The following is a 24087-nucleotide window of genomic DNA, read 5'->3' as shown; positions in this document are numbered from 1 at the left end:
CATTTTATCTAAATTTTCACGTTTATTTTACTCTTCCCACGCAAAATAAAGCATACATTAATTAGTTCTACTATTAAATTTTGCGCTGATAACAAAATTGCCAGCTAACACTGCAATTCAGTTACTCAGTAAAATATCCGAGTTAACCTTACTTAGAGTTCATTCAAAAATTAAAAGTATGGGACTTCGGACGAATTTAGGCATAGATAATTTTAATAAATAAAGGAAAGAAATTTCTATTTAGAAAAGGCTTAAAACTCTCATAATATCAGACCTGTAAAAGTCTGCAAATAAATCAAAATATTAGGCGCTGAATTGAAATTATTTACAGTCTAGGTAAAAGTGAAACCGAAGCGCTATTTCATTGGTATCGTAAACTTTCACCGCAGCCAATATAAAAACCTAAGCTGAACTTTAAACCCGACGCCATCTGCGCTGATCCAAACGGTCTCTCAACTTTCATTGGAGAAAACTGCAGCTTGATAAGCCAATGACGGTATTTCGTTCGGCGTCCCTCGTTACAGAGGTCATCTCAATCGTGACGTGAGGGGATTACCATTTCACGACATTTATCGCTTTTTTTGCGCTTTTCTCTTTGTTCTTGAATTATGAAATTATTCGAGTAAAGGTAAACATGAATTAATAGTTTTTCAAAAGAGAAAAAAAAAAAGCAAAATGAATGGTAGGATTTTATTAGCATACGGGTACTTAGTTCTGGGATCTAAGTACTGCAACATTTTAATAGGAAGTTTTCTATTAAAGCAGTTTAAAGGCAGTTACATCCAACCTTTTACACCTGACTACATAATATAGCTTCTTTTTGTAATAGTAATCAGAAAGTTTGTGTTGCCACAAATATTTTTATAATTTAATCCGATTTGTGAGAAACTTTTAAGTCGTGTTTCCACTTTGCGCGCACAACTTAAAATATTCTGTCGCATAATTTTCCACATTTAATATGTAGCTTTTATAACATTTGGAAACTACCGTGAACCAAAAATTCTAAGAATTTCATGTTAAATTTTTATTTTATTTGGAGCTGAGTTTATAAAATGTATTTTATTAAAAAAATCTGTAATGCTTTAGAGCATAAAATTTTTAAGTATTAAAATATTCATCAGATTTTTGGTTCAGTTAGAAAGATTAGATTTTTGGTTAGTTAGAAAGATTAAAATATTCATCAGATTTTTGGTTCAGTTAGTGCCCATATAAAGAATTCCATCCAATTTCAAGTATGTACCATTAGCCATATTTAAAATATCATACGCGCAAGGTGGGAACATGACGAAACATTTCGTCCCAAAGCGGATTAAATTACAAAAATATTTGTGGCAACACAAACTTTCTGGTTACTTATTCCCAAAGCAGCTATATTATGTAGTCAGCTGTAAAACGTTGGAAGTAATTGCTTTTAAAATAAATAAAACATCTCAATTCTTGCAACAGTCACATAGTCGAAGTTCATAAGGGGTTTAAGTTGTATGAGCCCCCTTAATATAATTTAATTGTTATGAGCTAAAACAGTAATCAGATTCTCCTTTGATTCCTTTTCTATCATTAAAGCACTGATTTTAAATGATACTTTAAAAATAATAGCAACGTTCATTCCAAGTATTCACGACCAGGAATACTTGGAAGGACCAGGGTCCTTAGCACGAAGTTCTTTCCTACTTCCTAATACTTATTTTTCGTCATAAGAGCAAACTGGTATTATAAAGAACTATGTGAGTATTTTTGGCTCTCTTAAAAATCTAGTACCGCCGACCAATGTTTTCTTAGCCTAGAAATTAGCAGTAGCTTGCCGTGACCAAACATAATCATAGCAGTAGCTTTTCGTTGTAGAGAATGAATAATAAATTTATCATGCCAAAGATATTCTGCTATATAACAATTTTTACTATATCGTTTCTTAAAATTGAAATTAATCATTCATGGGTTTTACATTTTTTTTTTAATTGCATTCTGGACACATGCTTAGTTCTGACAACATCCTATATGCAGAGCGAACTCAACAATTAACCAGGAATATCATAGTCTTTGAACACTGGTATTTCGGTCCGGGTTTCGAGTCCCGGCGAGCTTGATTGCATGGGCATTTTCATGGTTTTCCCCATGTGTAACGTGAATACGATCCACTTTCCCTTAAAAAGACCTCCACGGTGCATGCCTCCCTTTCCTAGGGCTCACCAGCTGCCGAGCGGTAAAGCTGCTGAACACTGGTAGTTCGGTCCGAGGTTCGAATGCCGCGAACGGGCTGGCTGCATGGGCGTTTTCGTAGTTTTTCCCATGTGTAACGTGTATACGAGCCAGTTTTCCTTAGAAAGTCCTCCACGAAGGCACCCCTCCTCTTAAGCAGATAAGTAGTATAAAAATACGGGTTCACCTGCACGCGGTGTGCGGTGTGGGCGTGGTCAATGACGTCACAGAGGGCGGGACCAAAGGCAACGTCATAACACTAGGAGGCGTGGTCACGAGTGGAGTTGAGGTGTTTTAAGATTGCTGATTGAGTTGTAGACCTCCTGCTTTTCATTTAAAGTTAGTTTTTTTTAAATTGGCAACAGGAAATATTTTCTGCATCTTAATTTTGATGATATAGCAATGCTGCCCTCTATTAATGGAAAAGTGAATTATATGTTTTAGAAATATATTTTTTAAGTCTGGTGTTAAAATGATTCAATGCGCGACTCTGAAAACAATGTAAAAGAAACAAATATATAAAAAAAAAAAAAAAATTCCTTTAATGATAGTTCATCATATTATGAAAATGTAACTACAAGATAATTTTTTTTTATTACTCAATTTTATTCTGATACTTTTATCCTTTCTAGTTTTTCATGAAACTTTAACTTATTTCTCAGGTTTTCTGTTTCATAATAACATATTCATTTACTGTCATATTTTTTTAATACTTAACGTTTCTAATTTATTTGTAATATTTTATTTAATTTCCACATACTATTTTTTTTCATACCTTTCAAAAATTTCAGAATACCCTGATTTTTAACTTATACGTTATATTTCACAAACGTTCCCGCACGTGCTGTTTATTTGTTATATTACTTAATTTTAGATGCAATTTCACACTTTTTTTTAACGTTATAATGTTCAATATATTCTGAATTTTAAATTCATTTACTTTTTTTAAACCATTCTAGTATTCTATACACACTTTAACTTAGTGGTATGAAATTGTATTTAAAAAGAAACGTTTATTTTTCATGATCTTAGTTCTTTTACTAAATTTTCTACAGAATTTCTAATTTCTTTCACGTGTTTAACAATATCGTCCTTACATTACCGAATATTTTTTTAAAAAAACTTAAGTCTATAACTGTTAATTGCTTTTCTTACGTTCATGATTTCCCTTCTGTGTTTATATTTCTTAATTCTAGCTTAACTTATTTATAATGTTTTTATTTCTGTCTCATCATCCGTAATTCCAACATTTTATCCCTTTTTATTCATTTTAACGATATGGATTGTTTTCATTTACTCCATATTCAAATATTTCCTTGCAATTTTTAAAATACTTGTTTTATTCCTCGATCATAATAGATCATCTACAGGTTTTACTCAGAAATTTCCATTCACAACTTTACAGTTTAATCCCATTTATATCTAAATGTATTTCTTTCTCATATAGTTTTATGGTCTTCAAAGTTTCTAACATCATGTTTAGTTTTAAATCCCGATTACCTTTAAGTGTGTTGATAATTTTCATTTCTAATTTTACAACCACGTTCAGTGTTTCATCCACACATACCAAAATATTTCTTACATTTTCTGATATTTAATCTATGTCATATTTCAGTACTTAAAATGAATTTACACTGCTCACACTATTATTTTTTCATGTTTTAGAGACACTAACTATACTAATTTTACTATTTTTCCTGCACTAATTGCATCTATGTCAGCACTCATGATAAACTAGCAATTGTTTTGCATCACATGCATAAAGAAATTCTTAAAACCAACTTTTTCAATATCGTACTCAAATTACTGTTTTCCAGATGGGAATTACCAGTATTCTTTGGTTTTACTCTGTTACATCTTTTTAAATTTTAACATCTTACTTTTAATTCTAACATACATCTTTTGAACAGTTTTTTCTTTTAATGATAGCCTTACCTTATTTGTTCAAATTAATTCTTTCATTCACCTTCTTCACTACCTTTCAGTACCTTCATAATTCACTATGCAAACGCAATGTCTTTCACTGACATTCTGTTTAGTAATACCACAAGTTTCCTTAATTGACAAAAAGCGAATCATTTCTCAGTTCAAAATAGAACTACTATATTTCGCACAAACATTACCTTCATCCATTCAAGACACCCCTTAACCTGTAACTGACGTAGCGATAGGAAAGGAGACTCTTATCATATGCTCTTTCGACATTTGAAGTTTCTAGAACTTCTTTGACAAGTATATCAATACCATCAGAAAATATACTTAACATTTTTACCCAGTTTAAAGGCAACATACTGTTATAAGAATGGTTTTAGTTAAATTTATAAGACAAATAAGCACATTTTGTGCTAAATAGGCATAAACATTTAGATTCAGAATATTTCTTTTTAATCCGATGTAAGACTTGAATTTCATTCATGATACGGATTGTCTCTTGATTTTTTTGTTTACCTTACACTAATAGAAAATTTTTATTTTACAAGTTCAGCTTTTAACGAAATAGAAATAAAAACTACGATACACCTGGTGTTTTTAAGAAAAGGAACTTTGATATAATTCTGGAAATGTAAATGCTTTTAGAGTTTTTTTCTTTCAATAACGTTGATTTTCATTACTTTACTAACTTCAATAATTCTCTTATTAGCTAATATGAATGAAAGAAGATTGTCAAAAATGTGACACAGTATAATTCTTACGAACATACGTACCTTTACCAGCATACAGATATTACCGATTGAAATGAAGAAAGATACAGATATTTTACTCCAATCTACATTAAATTAAAAAAATATTTAAACTTTCATACATTCCAAAGAATAAACGAAAACTCAATAGATATTGTCATGTTTGTATATATGAGATAAAAGTTTTATGAATGGTATTTAAAGTAATGCTTAGAACTTCATAAAATCGAACATTCACTATGTTAATACACATATCATCAGTTATTTACATAATTCAATGTAATATTAATCATTACATGTACTATATGCATATATATTTAAAGTTTAATTGTCTTACAATTGAATAATTAACTATTGAGAGAAAGAGGTTCATATCTTACACTATTTAATTCACATGGAACAAATTTTTCCATCAACCACATTGAACCAAGTTTATTAAATTCGCCAAAGCTCTTTTATTTCTGCATTTTCACACTCACGACACATTTTAAATGTAACTATTGATTACCATTTCAAACACCGATTTCATAACTCAGTGTAAAACTACATCATAACTCATTTTTTCCCTACTAACTACAATTTTATATATTCAAGAAGTACATCTAAGACATGATCATTTTCTATGTTCTAGCAAATCGATTCAATTGCGAACATACTATTAAGACTTGCGATTTTAGAAGACTTGCATGTATTAACGATGTCAACGTTTCTTCGTTTTTATAAGATTCACATCAAATCATGTCGCATTCGAATCTGGTGTAAGAGATCACTTTTTCTTTTAAACACTTGTAAACAATGGATGCAATTTATAAGAAGAGAAGTAAAAAAAAAAAAAAAAAAAGGTTCGTGAGATTTTCTTCAAATTCTGTTTTACTTGAAAAAATGTCCGAACATTCAATACGATGTAAAGATTCATATTGTTTTAAATTCTTATGCTCACTAAATATTTTTTATCACGATTTACTCTTAAAAGTAACTTTATAAGTTTTCATATCCTTTTTACATGAAAAGAACTTGTGATTATTCACTACAAAATTCTAAGACGAGAAGCTTCGCGACTTTTCAAACTACAAACTTAAATTTCTTAGGACATACACTACATCTGATGTTTCTTTCATGAGATTTCAAATATCTCTTCAGATTACTCGTATTCAAGAAACCTTACAAATATATCACATAAGTTCAGCGAATAATCGCTTCATAAACTCTTAATGCTATTATGCTTTTCAACACGAGTGAATCACTTGAAGCATATACTGCACTGTAAACATACAATACTTAAAAAAATTGTTATAAAAAATAAAAATACATTCATTTCACCAAGAAGCTTTTCTATTTAAATACATTTATTTATTTCCAAAGAACAAGTTTCTGTATTATACATAAAATATACTTAGAATTTTCTTTCATTAGTTAATATCAAATTAACAACAATATCCATTTACTGATATTTGATATACATGTTTGCTTTAAAATTAAAACTAAAATTTCAATATATTTCTATTAAAAAGAACATAAGGAAAAAAAAATACTCATAACATCAACCAAAGACAGAAATTTAAATAGAATAGCTGTACTTATATTAGTGCATTTTTATAATCTTCATAACATTTCAATTCAAAAAACCTATTACAAAATAAATGAAACATTTTTTTCTGCCTTAAAGAATCTCTTATATTTTTAAAATTAATACATAAAAATATATCTTCCCCAATATATTTAATTCTATCCTCAACACTTATTATAATGCAATCATGTCTTGTTTGTGAAGGATGATTTACAATACAACCTTCGCATTTAAATAGTTTTGTAATCACTGAATTTAATTCAGTTTTGATAGAGTTTATGAGTTCTTTAAAAAGTTCATCATCATCACTTACCATATCCGAACAATTGTTTTTACATTTGATTTGCAACGGTAAAATAATTTCAAAAATACTTTTATATAAAGTATTAGATACATCAGGGATAATTTCTTTCAATTTTTTTAAAATATCACAGTTTACTTTTAGGTATGTAGGTTTTAGTTTAAAAGAATTTTCATCTTGTTTAAAAACTTGTTGAAAAATACACTCACCTTCTTTGTTGAAAACTACCAACTCATTATTGCAAATGATGCTGGCAGTCGTATAGACAAGGTTAAATTCATATATTTTTGAGGAAAATTCTTGCCATGTTGCAGGAGTTATAACAACACCGCGTGTAGTAGGGTATAATATTTTATTTTGTTCCACACATTCACGTAGATGAATGTTCATTCTGTTTTCAAACTGATTTATGGACACAAAATATCCCCAACCAGGAGTCCACTGTGCAATCAACTTCGAACTTTCTTTTTTCTGTTCTCGATTATTCGGCATGAAGATATTTTCAGGAACAGACTTCATATAGTGGGCAAACCAGTCATCCTCTGGAAGTTCATCCTCATTATCTTCCAAGCGTCATTTTTTAATTTTCGAAATTTTTATGTTTCGGAATGTGATACTAATTCTAGGATCTTTAACGTCAGGTTGAGAGGGTATTCCGTGCATCCAAAATTGATTCGTTGGGGGTTTCATTACAAGGAGAGTTCCATGAGTTAAGTCCACGCTTCGAGATGTGAAATTTCGCCTGGTAAATACCATTTGACGTTTTGCACCTAAACTGATGATAGGTATATCACTTTCAGGTTCGAGACAAGTTTCATTGTCTTTATGCGTTGAAACTTTCGCCACTCCGTCAGGATAATAGTTCAATAAAGCAAAATTATATATTTTGCCAGTTATCGTTTCAATATAATCTTTTACATTTAGAAGAGTTTGAGTCCATGGTTCTGCACAAATGCTCGTTCCAGAGAATTCGTAACTAAGTCCTTCATCACCAAAACCGAGTACTTTTCTTCGTGGAACATACTGAGTCCCATTAATTTCAAAACTAATATTTTTAAAATCATAATTTGATAGTTCATCTAGCAAAATATCAGCTTCATTTCGTGAATAAAATTCTTCGTATAATTCCACATTTAACTCTGTATCACATATATTCCTCATATTCGCTTCTGAATCTAACGACAATTCTGAATGATATAGAAATACGTAGCATTCTTAAATAGCAAAAATTATCTAAAACATACATTAACGAAATGATTTCATCAACACTTATCGTAATACATTCTTGTCATGTCTTGTTTGTGAAGCCAGTCTTTCCGGCGTCATATGTGTAAAAATAATCATGATAGGATAGTGGGAAAGAGTTATACTGTCCTAATGTTGTTATTCTGAACCTCGATATTACATATATGCATAAGGAGAATCTTAAAAGCATCATCCACTTATCATGATAGAGTAATGGAAAATTTCTAAAACTCTGATAATCATACGCGAAAGAATGTATTATCTTAAGGTTGTTGTTGCTATTCCAAATTTGACAGTACGTGCAGCACTTATCAAGGGTCTTCCTTCACTTCTGTATGTACTGTCAAATTTGGAATAGCAACAACAACCTTAAGATAATACATTCTTTCGCGTATGATTATCAGAGTTTTAGAAATTTTCCATTACTCTATCATGATAAGTGGATGATGCTTTTAAGATTCTCCTTATGCATATATGTAATATCGAGGTTCAGAATAACAACATTAGGACAGTATAACTCTTTCCCACTATCCTATCATGATTATTTTTACACATATGACGCCGGAAAGACTGGCTTCACAAACAAGACATGACAAGAATGTATTACGATAAGTGTTGATGAAATCATTTCGTTAATGTATGTTTTAGATAATTTTTGCTATTTAAGAATGCTACGTATTTCTATATCATTCAGAATTGTCGTTAGATTCAGAAGCGAATATGAGGAATATATGTGATACAGAGTTAAATGTGGAATTATACGAAGAATTTTATTCACGAAATGAAGCTGATATTTTGCTAGATGAACTATCAAATTATGATTTTAAAAATATTAGTTTTGAAATTAATGGGACTCAGTATGTTCCACGAAGAAAAGTACTCGGGTTTGGTGATGAAGGACTTAGTTACGAATTCTCTGGAACGAGCATTTGTGCAGAACCATGGACTCAAACTCTTCTAAATGTAAAAGATTATATTGAAACGATAACTGGCAAAATATATAATTTTGCTTTATTGAACTATTATCCTGACGGAGTGGCGAAAATTTCAACGCATAAAGACAATGAAACTTGTCTCGAACCTGAAAGTGATATACCTATCATCAGTTTAGGTGCAAAACGTCAAATGGTATTTACCAGCCGAAATTTCACATCTCGAAGCGTGGACTTAACTCATGGAACTCTCCTTGTAATGAAACCCCCAACGAATCAATTTTGGATGCACGGAATACCCTCTCAACCTGACGTTAAAGATCCTAGAATTAGTATCACATTCCGAAACATAAAAATTTCGAAAATTAAAAAATGACGCTTGGAAGATAATGAGGATGAACTTCCAGAGGATGACTGGTTTGCCCACTATATGAAGTCTGTTCCTGAAAATATCTTCATGCCGAATAATCGAGAACAGAAAAAAGAAAGTTCGAAGTTGATTGCACAGTGGACTCTTGGTTGGGGATATTTTGTGTCCATAAATCAGTTTGAAAACAGAATGAACATTCATCTACGTGAATGTGTGGAACAAAATAAAATATTATACCCTACTACACGCGGTGTTGTTATAACTCCTGCAACATGGCAAGAATTTTCCTCAAAAATATATGAATTTAACCTTGTCTATACGACTGCCAGCATCATTTGCAATAATGAGTTGGTAGTTTTCAACAAAGAAGGTGAGTGTATTTTTCAACAAGTTTTTAAACAAGATGAAAATTCTTTTAAACTAAAACCTACATACCTAAAAGTAAACTGTGATATTTTAAAAAAATTGAAAGAAATTATTCCTGATGTATCTAATACTTTATATAAAAGTATTTTTGAAATTATTTTACCGTTGCAAATCAAATGTAAAAACAATTGTTCGGATATGGTAAGTGATGATGATGAACTTTTTAAAGAACTCATAAACTCTATCAAAACTGAATTAAATTCAGTGATTACAAAACTATTTAAATGCGAAGGTTGTATTGTAAATCATCCTTCACAAACAAGACATGATTGCATTATAATAAGTGTTGAGGATAGAATTAAATATATTGGGGAAGATATATTTTTATGTATTAATTTTAAAAATATAAGAGATTCTTTAAGGCAGAAAAAAATGTTTCATTTATTTTGTAATAGGTTTTTTGAATCGAAATGTTATGAAGATTATAAAAATGCACTAATATAAGTACAGCTATTCTATTTAAATTTCTGTCTTTGGTTGATGTTATGAGTATTTTTTTTTTCCTTATGTTCTTTTTAATAGAAATATATTGAAATTTTAGTTTTAATTTTAAAGCAAACATGTATATCAAATATCAGTAAATGGATATTGTTGTTAATTTGATATTAACTAATGAAAGAAAATTCTAAGTATATTTTATGTATAATACAGAAACTTGTTCTTTGGAAATAAATAAATGTATTTAAATAGAAAAGCTTCTTGGTGAAATGAATGTATTTTTATTTTTTATAACAATTTTTTTAAGTATTGTATGTTTACAGTGCAGTATATGCTTCAAGTGATTCACTCGTGTTGAAAAGCATAATAGCATTAAGAGTTTATGAAGCGATTATTCGCTGAACTTATGTGATATATTTGTAAGGTTTCTTGAATACGAGTAATCTGAAGAGATATTTGAAATCTCATGAAAGAAACATCAGATGTAGTGTATGTCCTAAGAAATTTAAGTTTGTAGTTTGAAAAGTCGCGAAGCTTCTCGTCTTAGAATTTTGTAGTGAATAATCACAAGTTCTTTTCATGTAAAAAGGATATGAAAACTTATAAAGTTACTTTTAAGAGTAAATCATGATAAAAAATATTTAGTGAGCATAAGAATTTAAAACAATATGAATCTTTACATCGTATTGAATGTTCGGACATTTTTTCAAGTAAAACAGAATTTGAAGAAAATCTCACGAACCTTTTTTTTTTTTTTTTTTTACTTCTCTTCTTATAAATTGCATCCATTGTTTACAAGTGTTTAAAAGAAAAAGTGATCTCTTACACCAGATTCGAATGCGACATGATTTGATGTGAATCTTATAAAAACGAAGAAACGTTGACATCGTTAATACATGCAAGTCTTCTAAAATCGCAAGTCTTAATAGTATGTTCGCAATTGAATCGATTTGCTAGAACATAGAAAATGATCATGTCTTAGATGTACTTCTTGAATATATAAAATTGTAGTTAGTAGGGAAAAAATGAGTTATGATGTAGTTTTACACTGAGTTATGAAATCGGTGTTTGAAATGGTAATCAATAGTTACATTTAAAATGTGTCGTGAGTGTGAAAATGCAGAAATAAAAGAGCTTTGGCGAATTTAATAAACTTGGTTCAATGTGGTTGATGGAAAAATTTGTTCCATGTGAATTAAATAGTGTAAGATATGAACCTCTTTCTCTCAATAGTTAATTATTCAATTGTAAGACAATTAAACTTTAAATATATATGCATATAGTACATGTAATGATTAATATTACATTGAATTATGTAAATAACTGATGATATGTGTATTAACATAGTGAATGTTCGATTTTATGAAGTTCTAAGCATTACTTTAAATACCATTCATAAAACTTTTATCTCATATATACAAACATGACAATATCTATTGAGTTTTCGTTTATTCTTTGGAATGTATGAAAGTTTAAATATTTTTTTAATTTAATGTAGATTGGAGTAAAATATCTGTATCTTTCTTCATTTCAATCGGTAATATCTGTATGCTGGTAAAGGTACGTATGTTCGTAAGAATTATACTGTGTCACATTTTTGACAATCTTCTTTCATTCATATTAGCTAATAAGAGAATTATTGAAGTTAGTAAAGTAATGAAAATCAACGTTATTGAAAGAAAAAAACTCTAAAAGCATTTACATTTCCAGAATTATATCAAAGTTCCTTTTCTTAAAAACACCAGGTGTATCGTAGTTTTTATTTCTATTTCGTTAAAAGCTGAACTTGTAAAATAAAAATTTTCTATTAGTGTAAGGTAAACAAAAAAATCAAGAGACAATCCGTATCATGAATGAAATTCAAGTCTTACATCGGATTAAAAAGAAATATTCTGAATCTAAATGTTTATGCCTATTTAGCACAAAATGTGCTTATTTGTCTTATAAATTTAACTAAAACCATTCTTATAACAGTATGTTGCCTTTAAACTGGGTAAAAATGTTAAGTATATTTTCTGATGGTATTGATATACTTGTCAAAGAAGTTCTAGAAACTTCAAATGTCGAAAGAGCATATGATAAGAGTCTCCTTTCCTATCGCTACGTCAGTTACAGGTTAAGGGGTGTCTTGAATGGATGAAGGTAATGTTTGTGCGAAATATAGTAGTTCTATTTTGAACTGAGAAATGATTCGCTTTTTGTCAATTAAGGAAACTTGTGGTATTACTAAACAGAATGTCAGTGAAAGACATTGCGTTTGCATAGTGAATTATGAAGGTACTGAAAGGTAGTGAAGAAGGTGAATGAAAGAATTAATTTGAACAAATAAGGTAAGGCTATCATTAAAAGAAAAAACTGTTCAAAAGATGTATGTTAGAATTAAAAGTAAGATGTTAAAATTTAAAAAGATGTAACAGAGTAAAACCAAAGAATACTGGTAATTCCCATCTGGAAAACAGTAATTTGAGTACGATATTGAAAAAGTTGGTTTTAAGAATTTCTTTATGCATGTGATGCAAAACAATTGCTAGTTTATCATGAGTGCTGACATAGATGCAATTAGTGCAGGAAAAATAGTAAAATTAGTATAGTTAGTGTCTCTAAAACATGAAAAAATAATAGTGTGAGCAGTGTAAATTCATTTTAAGTACTGAAATATGACATAGATTAAATATCAGAAAATGTAAGAAATATTTTGGTATGTGTGGATGAAACACTGAACGTGGTTGTAAAATTAGAAATGAAAATTATCAACACACTTAAAGGTAATCGGGATTTAAAACTAAACATGATGTTAGAAACTTTGAAGACCATAAAACTATATGAGAAAGAAATACATTTAGATATAAATGGGATTAAACTGTAAAGTTGTGAATGGAAATTTCTGAGTAAAACCTGTAGATGATCTATTATGATCGAGGAATAAAACAAGTATTTTAAAAATTGCAAGGAAATATTTGAATATGGAGTAAATGAAAACAATCCATATCGTTAAAATGAATAAAAAGGGATAAAATGTTGGAATTACGGATGATGAGACAGAAATAAAAACATTATAAATAAGTTAAGCTAGAATTAAGAAATATAAACACAGAAGGGAAATCATGAACGTAAGAAAAGCAATTAACAGTTATAGACTTAAGTTTTTTTAAAAAAATATTCGGTAATGTAAGGACGATATTGTTAAACACGTGAAAGAAATTAGAAATTCTGTAGAAAATTTAGTAAAAGAACTAAGATCATGAAAAATAAACGTTTCTTTTTAAATACAATTTCATACCACTAAGTTAAAGTGTGTATAGAATACTAGAATGGTTTAAAAAAAGTAAATGAATTTAAAATTCAGAATATATTGAACATTATAACGTTAAAAAAAAGTGTGAAATTGCATCTAAAATTAAGTAATATAACAAATAAACAGCACGTGCGGGAACGTTTGTGAAATATAACGTATAAGTTAAAAATCAGGGTATTCTGAAATTTTTGAAAGGTATGAAAAAAAAAATAGTATGTGGAAATTAAATAAAATATTACAAATAAATTAGAAACGTTAAGTATTAAAAAAATATGACAGTAAATGAATATGTTATTATGAAACAGAAAACCTGAGAAATATGTTAAAGTTTCATGAAAAACTAGAAAGGATAAAAGTATCAGAATAAAATTGAGTAATAAAAAAAAATTATCTTGTAGTTACATTTTCATAACATGATGAACTATCATTAAAGGAATTTTTTTTTTTTTTATATTTGTTTCTTTTACATTGTTTTCAGAGTCGCGCATTGAATCATTTTAACACCAGACTTAAAAAATATATTTCTAAAACATATAATTCTCTTTTCCATTAATAGAGGGCAGCATTGCTATATCATCAAAATTAAGATGCAGAAAATATTTCCTGTTGCCAATTTAAAAAAAACTAACTTTAAATGAAAAGCAGGAGGTCTACAACTCAATCAGCAATCTTAAAACACCTCAACTCCACTCGTGACCACGCCTCCTAGTGTTATGACGTTGCCTTTGGTCCCGCCCTCTGTGACATCATTGACCACGTCCACACCGCACACCGCGTGCAGGTGAACCCGTATTTTTATACTACTCAGATAGCCCTAGTGTGCTTTGCCATAATTAAATAAACCAAACCCTTTCCATGTAGTGTCTAAGGCGCAGCACGTAATAAATTGAAAAAAAAAAAAAAAAAAAAAAAGAAAGAAAGAAAGAAAACCTGAAAGGTTTCAGATTTTAAATTACGTACAAAGGGGCGTTTTTTTAGCATTTTGTGTCTTACCTTTATTTATTAAATGCCATCTTCTCCTTACTTAAGCCATAAAATTCAGTTCAAGGGCAATATCGCAAAATAATTTTAAATTGAGCCTGTCTTTAGAATTTTCGTTACACAGTCTCGCGCGCTGGAGATAAAAATGTTTTTCTCTACAACGTTGCCATTGCTCGCTTTAAAATCCTTCAGTTTATTCATCAGAAATTCGTTAAAGTTTTTTTGCCCTCCGGTTTCCGAGCGGTGCCACTTAACACTGGCAGTTTGACTAGAACTCAAATCCCAGCAATGGACTCAAGTATACTTCGTTTTCTCCGTATGTAATGTGAATATAAGATACTTCCTTTAAAAAGTCTTCCATGAAAGTATTCTTACCCGTAGGCAGGTAGGCATCTCTTATTTTACCTTTTCATTGCTGTTTTCTGCTATGAAACACGCTAGAAAATTTTCATGCGCATATAGAACATTTTCCTTAATATCATTGCAATGCAAAAGCTTAATGTTTGTTGTTTCTGTATACAAATCGATAACCACTAAAAAAAAAAAAAAAAAAAAAAAAAAATCGTAATTGTAATCTGCATCTAATAACACGTAAACGAAATTGGTTAACATTATTTTCGTTATAAAATGCCAGTCTAAGTTTAAACTGTCTTAAGTTTTCAGAAAGTTGAAAAACGTAATAATTTTTTTAATATTTAATAAAGGCACGCAGAATTAAATTCATTAAAATGAAAATAAAAATTAGAAGCGATGGTTTGTTTAAAACCTATAAGTACACATCGGTCAGTTTGACCAATGGGCATTTTTATGTTCTGATCTTGGCAACACTGGTTGAGTGGAGGAAACTGAGGAAGTTTGTGAACTTCATCTTACGCCAGTATGTAATATGTCAATGTTTGGTAACAAGAAGTTTTCTGCTTTTGCAAAAGTTTCAAAATCGTAATACATTTATTTATCAGTCAGTCATGCTTAATAAGCTTCATTTGTTAATTTAAATGTTCTTTAATTTTTTATTGCCTTACAATGTTTTTTAAATAGTAAAATAGGTAAAACAAATTTTAAAAAATTTAAAAAAAAAAAAAAAAACAGTAAAACTGCATACACGGTCAAACTGACCTTTGTTTTACGAATATAATGAACATACGTTCTTATAGGTGTTAATGTATACAAAACTGGCAGCTCTTTGTTACATATAGGCCACTCAGTGGCCGAGCGGTAAAGTCGCTGAACACTGGTAGTTCGGTCCGAGGTTCGAATCCCGCGAACGGGCTGGCTGCATGGGCGTTTTCGTGGTTTTCCCCATGTGTAACGTGTATACGAGCCAGTTTCCCTTAGAAAGTCCTCCACGAAGGCATCCCTCCCCTTAGGCAGATAGCCCTAGTGTGCTTTGCCATAATCAAATACACCAACTTTGTTACGTATACCAAGCCAATTATTGTTCCTGGCTTTCGTTTGTTTTCTAAATAATAATTTTTGGTTACAGAATTTATTAAATTAATAATAAAATAATTTATTGAATTATTGATAAAATAAACTGTAGCTCTGTTTGGAATTACTTAAAATGTTTTTATATACGAATTCATATCTAAACTTTAAATACAAAGGGAAAATTTAATGTAACTTTTAGTGAGTTAATTAGTTAATAATTATTATTACTACTTATCTCACTTTTATCTCAAACTATACTGGTCAAAACTGGTCTATACTGGTGGCGTCAAAGTTGCGAAATATCAATTTAACCTTCATTCAATTCCTGAAGGGTGCCCACCAGCGGCCGATCGATAGATAACTACCAGTCGCTAAACACTGGTTGTTTGGCCCGAGGTTCGAATCTCGCGAACGGGTTGATTGCATGGACATTTCCATGATTTTCTCCATGTGTATACGAGCCAATTTCCGATAGAAAGTCATCCATGAATGCATCCCTTCCCTTAGGCAGATAGCCTTCGAGGCTTTGCCGTAGTGCAGAGCTTAAATTGCGCCGGTATTTCTTAATTTTTAGAATAAATCATAATTGTAGGCAGCGGGCACCGGAGCCTTAAATAAGAAGTCTCCGGCACTTCTTTTATGTACCTGAACAACAATTTCAGTAAAAATTTGGTCTCGAAAATTTTACTTTTTGCAATAAAATTATATTAAAAATCGCTTATTTTAGTTTATCTTTTTACATTTTACTTAATTTTAATTACTTCACTTCAATCTTTAGTTATTTAAATAAATAATAATTAATTAGTTTTATTTAATTAAATAATAATTATCAATTAAATATAATTATTAATTAAACAATATTCGATAAATATTAATTATTAATATTGATTAACTAATTAATAATTACTTTGATGATAATTAAGTATTTAATTTTTAAATTATTAAGGATTTTAATAGTCATTTTATTTCTTTATTTACTCTTGTTCCTCTTTGCTAACGGTCTTCCATAGGGCTTCGGTTCTTCTAATTTTAGAAATTAAGCCCTACCGTAGTGGCATAAACCAAACAAGTTTCTGAAGGTTAAATTGATTGTCGTCATGAAGATTTCGGCTTACCCGAAATGTAACTTAAGTAAAAACCAATTTCTTTTACTTAATCCTCCAAGAATATACCCTCATCTTTAAATAGATAATGTTTGTAATTTGAAACGCAAAATAATGTTTTTTTTTTTTTTTTCCCTCTCTGTTTGTCCCTCTTTTATACCTTCATTAATGCAGTAATCACATTTAAAATTTTCTAGATTTCTTTTTTAAATTTAAATTTGAAATCTTCCGCTTCGGTATTCACTTTTTAATTGCTCCACTTTCTTCTTTAAGTAAAGATAGTCTACATAAATGCCAATAAATTACTACCAATTGAAACAAATATGTTTATTTTGGAAGGATTTTGTAGGAAGCTTAGAAGAAATCTTTGAAATGTTTTCATACATACAGATTGCGAAAAAAGAAAATAATGCGACCCCCCCCTAAAAAAACAGTAGGCTGAAGGAAGTGTAATATGTAATACATAATTTAAAATACAGACTTCAAAAGAAAGGAAGATGATTTAGGAAAAATATTTAATACCAAAATTTTGATACTGTGCACAAATCTATATTAGCTTTTTCTTTTATATTAGACCCAAACAAAATAAATTCCAGTATAATTTTTTATTATTGTAGAAAATTAAGATCCATCAGTAATCGAATGGACAAAACAGTTAAGCAATAAAAACTCGATATGTTAAATCCCCAGTGGATAGGTTGGCTGCATATAGTTTTTGTAATTTTCTCTAAATGCAATATAAATATAAACCAGTTTCCCTTAGAAATTTCTCCAAGGAAGCATCCATAAGCCTCGCATGTGTTGCTTTAATTATTAACTATAATCTTAAACCGAATTTGATTTACAGAGATAACCCAGTAAAGTTTAACGTAAACATGAAGTATATTATACATAGAAAAGGTACCAGACGAACATTATGTCAAGCTTCAGCAATCATTTCTGCTTTGGTAGGATTATGCTTTAAGAGCAATATGTCTCAAAATAACCACCATTCCCCCCCCCTAAAGCATCTGATATCGGTCAAAATTAAATCCGCGTTTTTTTAGTCCAAAGGGGCTTTGTCTCTGACGCACTATTGTTTTCGTTTTGCGATTTTGCGTCGACACACTATAAACGACTGTATCACTTTTCAAACTGTTGCCACCAAATATTATCGCCTGTATTATATTTAAAGAAATTAAATAATGAAGAATCTGCATAAATGTATGTATGTTTCTCGCATTGTGATAAAACAACGGTACCTAGAGCCATCATAATTTGAATGACGTAATCCTATTGCGAATATGGGCATCTGAAAGCCCAAATTTGAAATTTGGAATTTGTTTTATTATCGATTTCCTATTTTGTAAAATTTTAACGGATTTCTGATTAACAAACTAAATGATTTCAAAGCGAGCAATGGCAACATCGTAGAGAAGAAAACATTTTTATCTCCAGCGCGTGAGATTGCATATCGGAAATTCTAAAGATATGCTCAATTTAAAATTATTTTGCGATATTGCTTTTGGATTGAATTTTATGGTTTAAGTGCGAAGAACCTGATATTTAATAAATAAATGTAACACACGAAATGTTTAAAAAAAAAAAAAAAATCTGAAATGTTTCAGATTTTAAATTACGTCCAAAGGGGCGTTTTTTAACATTTTGTGTGTTACCTTTCTTTATTAAATATCATGTTCCTCGCACTTAAACCATAAGATCCAGTGCAATAGCAATATCGCAAAATAGTTTTAAAACGAGCATATCTTTAGAATTTCCGATACAGAGACTCACGCGCTGGAGATAAAAATGTTTTTTCTGCACAACGTTGCCATTGCTCGCTTTGAAATCCTTGAGTTTGTTAATCAAAAATTCGTCAAAGTTTTAAAAAATAGGAAATCGATCATAAAACAAATTTCAAATTTCAAATTGGGTCTTCCACATGCTCATATTCGTTGGAGGATTACGTTATTCAAAATTCGATGACTCTATGTACCGTTGTTTTATCACAATACGAGAAATATACATACATTTATGCAGATTTTTCATTATTTAATTTCTTCAAATATAATGCAGGACTCTAACATTTTGTGGCAACAGTTTGAAAAGTGAACCGACATTTATGAGTCCGACGCAAAATGCCAAAACGAAACTAATAGTCCTCGGGATACAAATCCCTTTGGGTTAAAAAAAAAAAAAAAAAAAAAAAAAGGCCCCTTTGGACGTAATTTAAAATCCGAAACCTTACAGATTTTCTTTTATGTTTTCTTTTTTTTTTTTTTGTTCTTCTTAAAAAAAAATCTGACGTGTACACCGCATGACTTGTACGGAATATTAAATTATACTCATTTTTTCTTGCATTTCATTTAAACTTATTAGATTGAATTAAACCTACTTCGCCGACAGCGCATAAATCACAATAGAATAAATGCATTCTTTAAAATTCACTTTGTTTACCATAGCGACACTCTGGCGCTAGGTTCACTTAATAGTATTATATTTCGTTCATATTATAACTCAGAATGCACAAAATTTATATCATTTAAAGAATTATCTAATCGTTGCCACATGTTCTATTCAAATACTATAATAAAGCTAGAACGATGTATAAAAGAAATTAAGCAAACAAAACAAAAAAGAAACAGTTTTTCACAGACGATTGACTATTTCTCATTCAATTAATTCAGTTCTCACTTCGCGACAAGGCAAAAATACATAAAAACTCAAAATATCTGTATTAAAAATTACGAAGTAAATCTTAAGCACTTATTTCCTCGAAAAAATTCCAGAAAGGATTAAGCACGATTTAATTCGCAATAATAAATGAAAGCGTTATCTTTGTGGTTGCGAAGGTAAGTTTCTCTAGATTGGCCACAAATCCACTATCCTGCTGTTTCAAATGTAAACAAGCAATGGCCGCCATAAAAAAAAAAAAAATCATTAAGCTTAGCGGCACTTAAACAACTTTAAAATTGTTGCTATTTCTAAAATATTGCATACAGATTTACAAAAGGCATAAAAACCTTAACCGGAAGGTAAGAACAACACAATTCAATTATTTTTAAAGCAAAACATGTACAATTTACAAACATATAAGAGTAAAGAAACTGAGATCACTGAGCCGGGTAACAGAGTGGATATATATATAAATATATTTATATATGTTTGGTCCGGCCGATTGCAACCAAAATACGAGGTGCACATCTACATATTATAGCAGTCCTATATACAAAATTTCAACGTTCTGAGGCTACTCGTTTTTAGTTATGAGAGATACGTTCGTACATACGTTCGTACAGACGCCACGAAAAATTCTCTTCAGAATTCATTTTAAAGCAGTTTTATAATTTTTTTGGAGGAAAAGAGTGCTTTATTCTGTCCTTACGTACAGATATCACGGAAATACATTGTTAAATTGCATTTGAAAGAGGTCAAAATGGGATATTTTCGTCGAAATATGCTGCCTGAAACTTTTCGCGATTACAGTACTTCCTTTTTACTTCGTACAAGGAAGTAAAATGAAAAGGAAAAAATATTTAGAAAATATGTAGTATAGGAATATTTGTTTAATACAATTAACAGAAAGAAAGTTTTGCTTTAAAAACTTTTTTTTTTTTTTTTTTTTTTTTTTAAATTCTTATGATTTCTGTTTCAGTCAAGAAAAGTTTTCTCCTTCATTTCAAATAAGTCTTTAAAAAAATGTCTCGTTCCAATATTTTTGAATTTTATTTACATCAATTAAAAAAAAAAAATAAAATCCAAGAAGTTCAAAAATAAAGGGCAAAAATGAGGTGTGTTTCTCTCTTTGTTTATACCTAAACTGGCGACTTCGTGGCGACTATTTGGCAAGGTAATTTTCTAGCACAACTTTTTTCCAGCAACCCTACAGGTAGTCTGCTTCCAAACCGCGCAGCCTGCTAAGTTCGAAAACTTCAGTGGCGTGTGTTTTTTTCCATACCTAACAAAGACTTCATCAATGAAGTTCAGAAATTTTCACGGCGAGATGATGCTGATGACTTTTACGTTGAAATGCTCCTGAGGAGTAGTGTACTGTGACATGAAATCCAGTCGGAGCGAAGTGATTCAGTCTTTGATACGTGTGACAGGTTTTGGATACTAACCTTCGTACGGAGTTCTGGATCGGAACATTGTTTACGGTTAATGCTTTTCGCTGCACCTTGTTCTGGATGCATTCTTACCGTTCCGGTTTTAGGTAAACAAGAAAAGAGTGCAAGCGGTACTTCATACATTGTTGCATTACTTGTTGCCATCTCTTATGGAATAAAAACAGTAACTTATTATTTTACTTCGTTAAAGAAAAATGGTTAATAATTAGATGTGTTTATTGAAAGAATACAGTTAAAATTTTACTGTTGAACGAGAAAAAAGGGAAGAAAGATCTCATGAGTTTCTTGCTCTTGGATTACCAAGTTTCTGGATGTGTGAAATACTGGATTTTTCAACTGTTTCAGTGTTGTGGAATGAAAGGTATTAATGTGACAAAAGAATAATCTTGTAGCGTAAACCAGAAAGAATAAGATTCCGAGTACTCATTTTTTAAAGGAATTCAAACTGTTTTTACATTGATATTATGAACGATAAAGTTTTTAATTATCTGAAGCCTGATAAGATAAATCTGTGTCTTCTTCGAAAATCTAGTTTCACTCTGCCTTCATGGCCGAGCTATCACCAATTCAAAATTCAGAAAAGTGACATAGCGCCAATTCATGCTTGAAGTTGCACTTTTTTTTTTTTTTTTATCTTCTATTCTTATTTTCGAGAAAGGTAAAGCTGCTGCCAATCTTTCTTACGATATTCCCCAAGGCAGTTTTTTTTTTTTTTTATTATGCGCTTCTTCAGCTCCAGAAGCCATCGTTGAAGCGAGAAACTGCGACCAGATACGAGAGCTATGTGAGGATATTTTGAATATTTTTTTCTTCCCTATTTCGAGGATCTTGGATAAGGGGAGGGGCTAAGGGATGATTTTGTGACGTCAGCTGGTAGGAAGTTGGAAAGATGAAAGTGACAGTGAACTTCGGCGCTGTTCGCGTCATCGTGCCATGTGGAAAAGGTGATATACCAGTGAAACAGCTCATGGATCTTGCTATTACGCGGTATAAGAAAGCTACAGGAAAGGTAAGAGGCTTTATTATTGCAGTATTTTCGAAGCTTCCGATTGTACCCACATTAAAAAAAAAAAAAAAAAGAGTGTACTTGGAATTTCGTGCTACAGTACAGTACAGTAAAATTAAATAGAGTAAATACAGTAAAATGCTTAATATTCAGCATTTAATACAATAAAATTAAATATACTTTTATATTCATTTTGATCTTCCCTGTTGTATATTTTATTAACAAATAAACTCTTGGTTCGTTTAAGAATCTTATATTCTAAATTCTTTGACAATTTAAGCTTTATAAAATATGTTTATTTTATTTTCCTGGATTTTCTTTATTTATTGTTCACTTGTTGATCTTATTTAGAAATTACTGGAATTAAGATTTCTTACCTATTTAGGAAAAGAATAATTATTCAGGAAATCATTTAATTTGCGCCTTTTTTTTTTAGTATTGATTTTATTAATTTCATAAATTGAATGAGATATCGAGAATATGTCCATAAATGAGGCATATGCAATAAAAGCATTGGATATTATATTTGGAATAACGGATACGGATAGAAAGTTTTCATGACAGTGAAATTTTTCTTTAATATTAATATTTTGTGACATTAATTCTAATTGTTGGTCTCCTGTAAGGGGGAAAATTTCTTTATTTTGCAGATTTATTACATTTACAGAACTAGAATTAAAATTTGCTTTAACAGAATTAGAATAAAATTTAGCAGTACGCAATTAAATTTTCATTTTGTAGCATTTATTGTCGCAAATAAATATGTTTTTAATTAATCAATTCGCTTCTAATAAACAAACTATAAAGATTAAATTGGCCTTTTTTTTTTACATAATATTTTGTTATCCAACTCGAAAACTGATTTCCATAATGTTCGTTCAAATTATTTAAATTAAATTAAAAGTTTATTGTTATTGTCTGATCAACACATGACGAAAATTCTGAAATTTCGATCAGTTCCCCCCCCCGGTGGCAATTTTTATTTATTTTATTCATATGTTTTGAAGTTTATATTTCATTTGAATAGTTCTTTATGAGTACAAAAATATAATTAATTTTTTTAATTTTCAAATATGACCCTAAATTTGCCATTTTACCTCTTGTAAAATTTCAGCACTCCTTTTGAAAATGGCAAAATTATCAATGATGATAATCACTGCTTAGATTTAGATCTAAAATTCATTAAATTTAATAATTTCATTAAATTTAACTTTTACGGTTAAAAAATTATATTTTATTTCGTTTCAATACTGTGGATTTTGATTACGAGTGTTAAAACTTTGTAATGTAACCTGAAAAAAGGATCATATAATGAAGAACGTACGTTCTATATCTTCATTATATGATCCTTTTTTTCCTCAAGTTCACAAAATTCTTGGTTTTCAGAGTTTCAAAGTTAACTGCTTTTTGCAATACTTAATTTATGTGATTAGATATGATGATCCTTTTTATATTATATATGATCCTTTTTTTCAAGTTCACAAAATTCTTGGTCTTCAGAATTTCAAAAATTAATTTCTTTTTGAAATACTTAATTTATATTATTAAGGATTTGGAATTATTATGATAAATTCTTGTAAATTATCATTTTTATAAATTTACAAAAGAATTATGTGTATTTGTGAATCTCCTATGCTTTTAATCGTTGGAGTACAAATGCTAAGTTACATCATAATTTTGTCAGTTTTGCCCAAGTGTAACCCTTCGTCTTAGAGCGCTGAACATTATGTTCGTTTCAAAGACAACGTAACTTCAGGACGTTTTGTGGAAATCGACATTGCGCGTTTTTTTTTTTTTTTTTCCTTTTTCCACAGGCATTTTTCTCCCCTTCTCGCATACCTCTCTTCCAATTTCCGGTGCTTCAAGGCTGTCTTCCCTCAACGCCAGGAATTTTCCCAAGGTCGAATATCGCCAAATAATCCACAGAGGAAAAATGGCAAACCTTCGTGGTCCAAAAATTCACCGCGTATTGATTTTTGCGAACATCTCGATTTCAAGGCCGGTAAAAATAA

At 30.0% G+C, this 24087-nt stretch overlaps 1 protein-coding gene across 4 annotated transcripts in view; it reads left to right on the top strand.

The window, feature by feature from the left end:
- LOC118192474 (partitioning defective 3 homolog) overlaps positions 1–24087 on the top strand; it is a 507756-nt gene that overhangs the window by 192130 nt on the left and 291539 nt on the right. For 2 of the 4 annotated variants that reach the window (XM_085812620.1, XM_085812619.1), the window contains exon 1: positions 20667–22078. The exons of 1 other annotated variant lie outside the window; for it this stretch is intronic. In XM_085812620.1, coding sequence (XP_085668746.1) covers positions 21959–22078 — 120 coding nt within the window. In that variant the 5' untranslated portion in view covers positions 20667–21958. Of the gene's footprint in view, positions 1–20663; positions 22079–24087 lie in introns of those variants that run through there. One more of the 4 variants, XR_015040147.1, reaches the window with a different exon arrangement.

This window comes from Stegodyphus dumicola, chromosome 3, assembly GCF_044657685.1.
Source record: "Stegodyphus dumicola isolate Sdum_Otavi_A_Nest chromosome 3, ASM4465768v1".
NCBI lineage: Eukaryota > Metazoa > Arthropoda > Arachnida > Araneae > Eresidae > Stegodyphus > Stegodyphus dumicola.
This window is presented reverse-complemented; position numbering and strand designations above follow the sequence as displayed.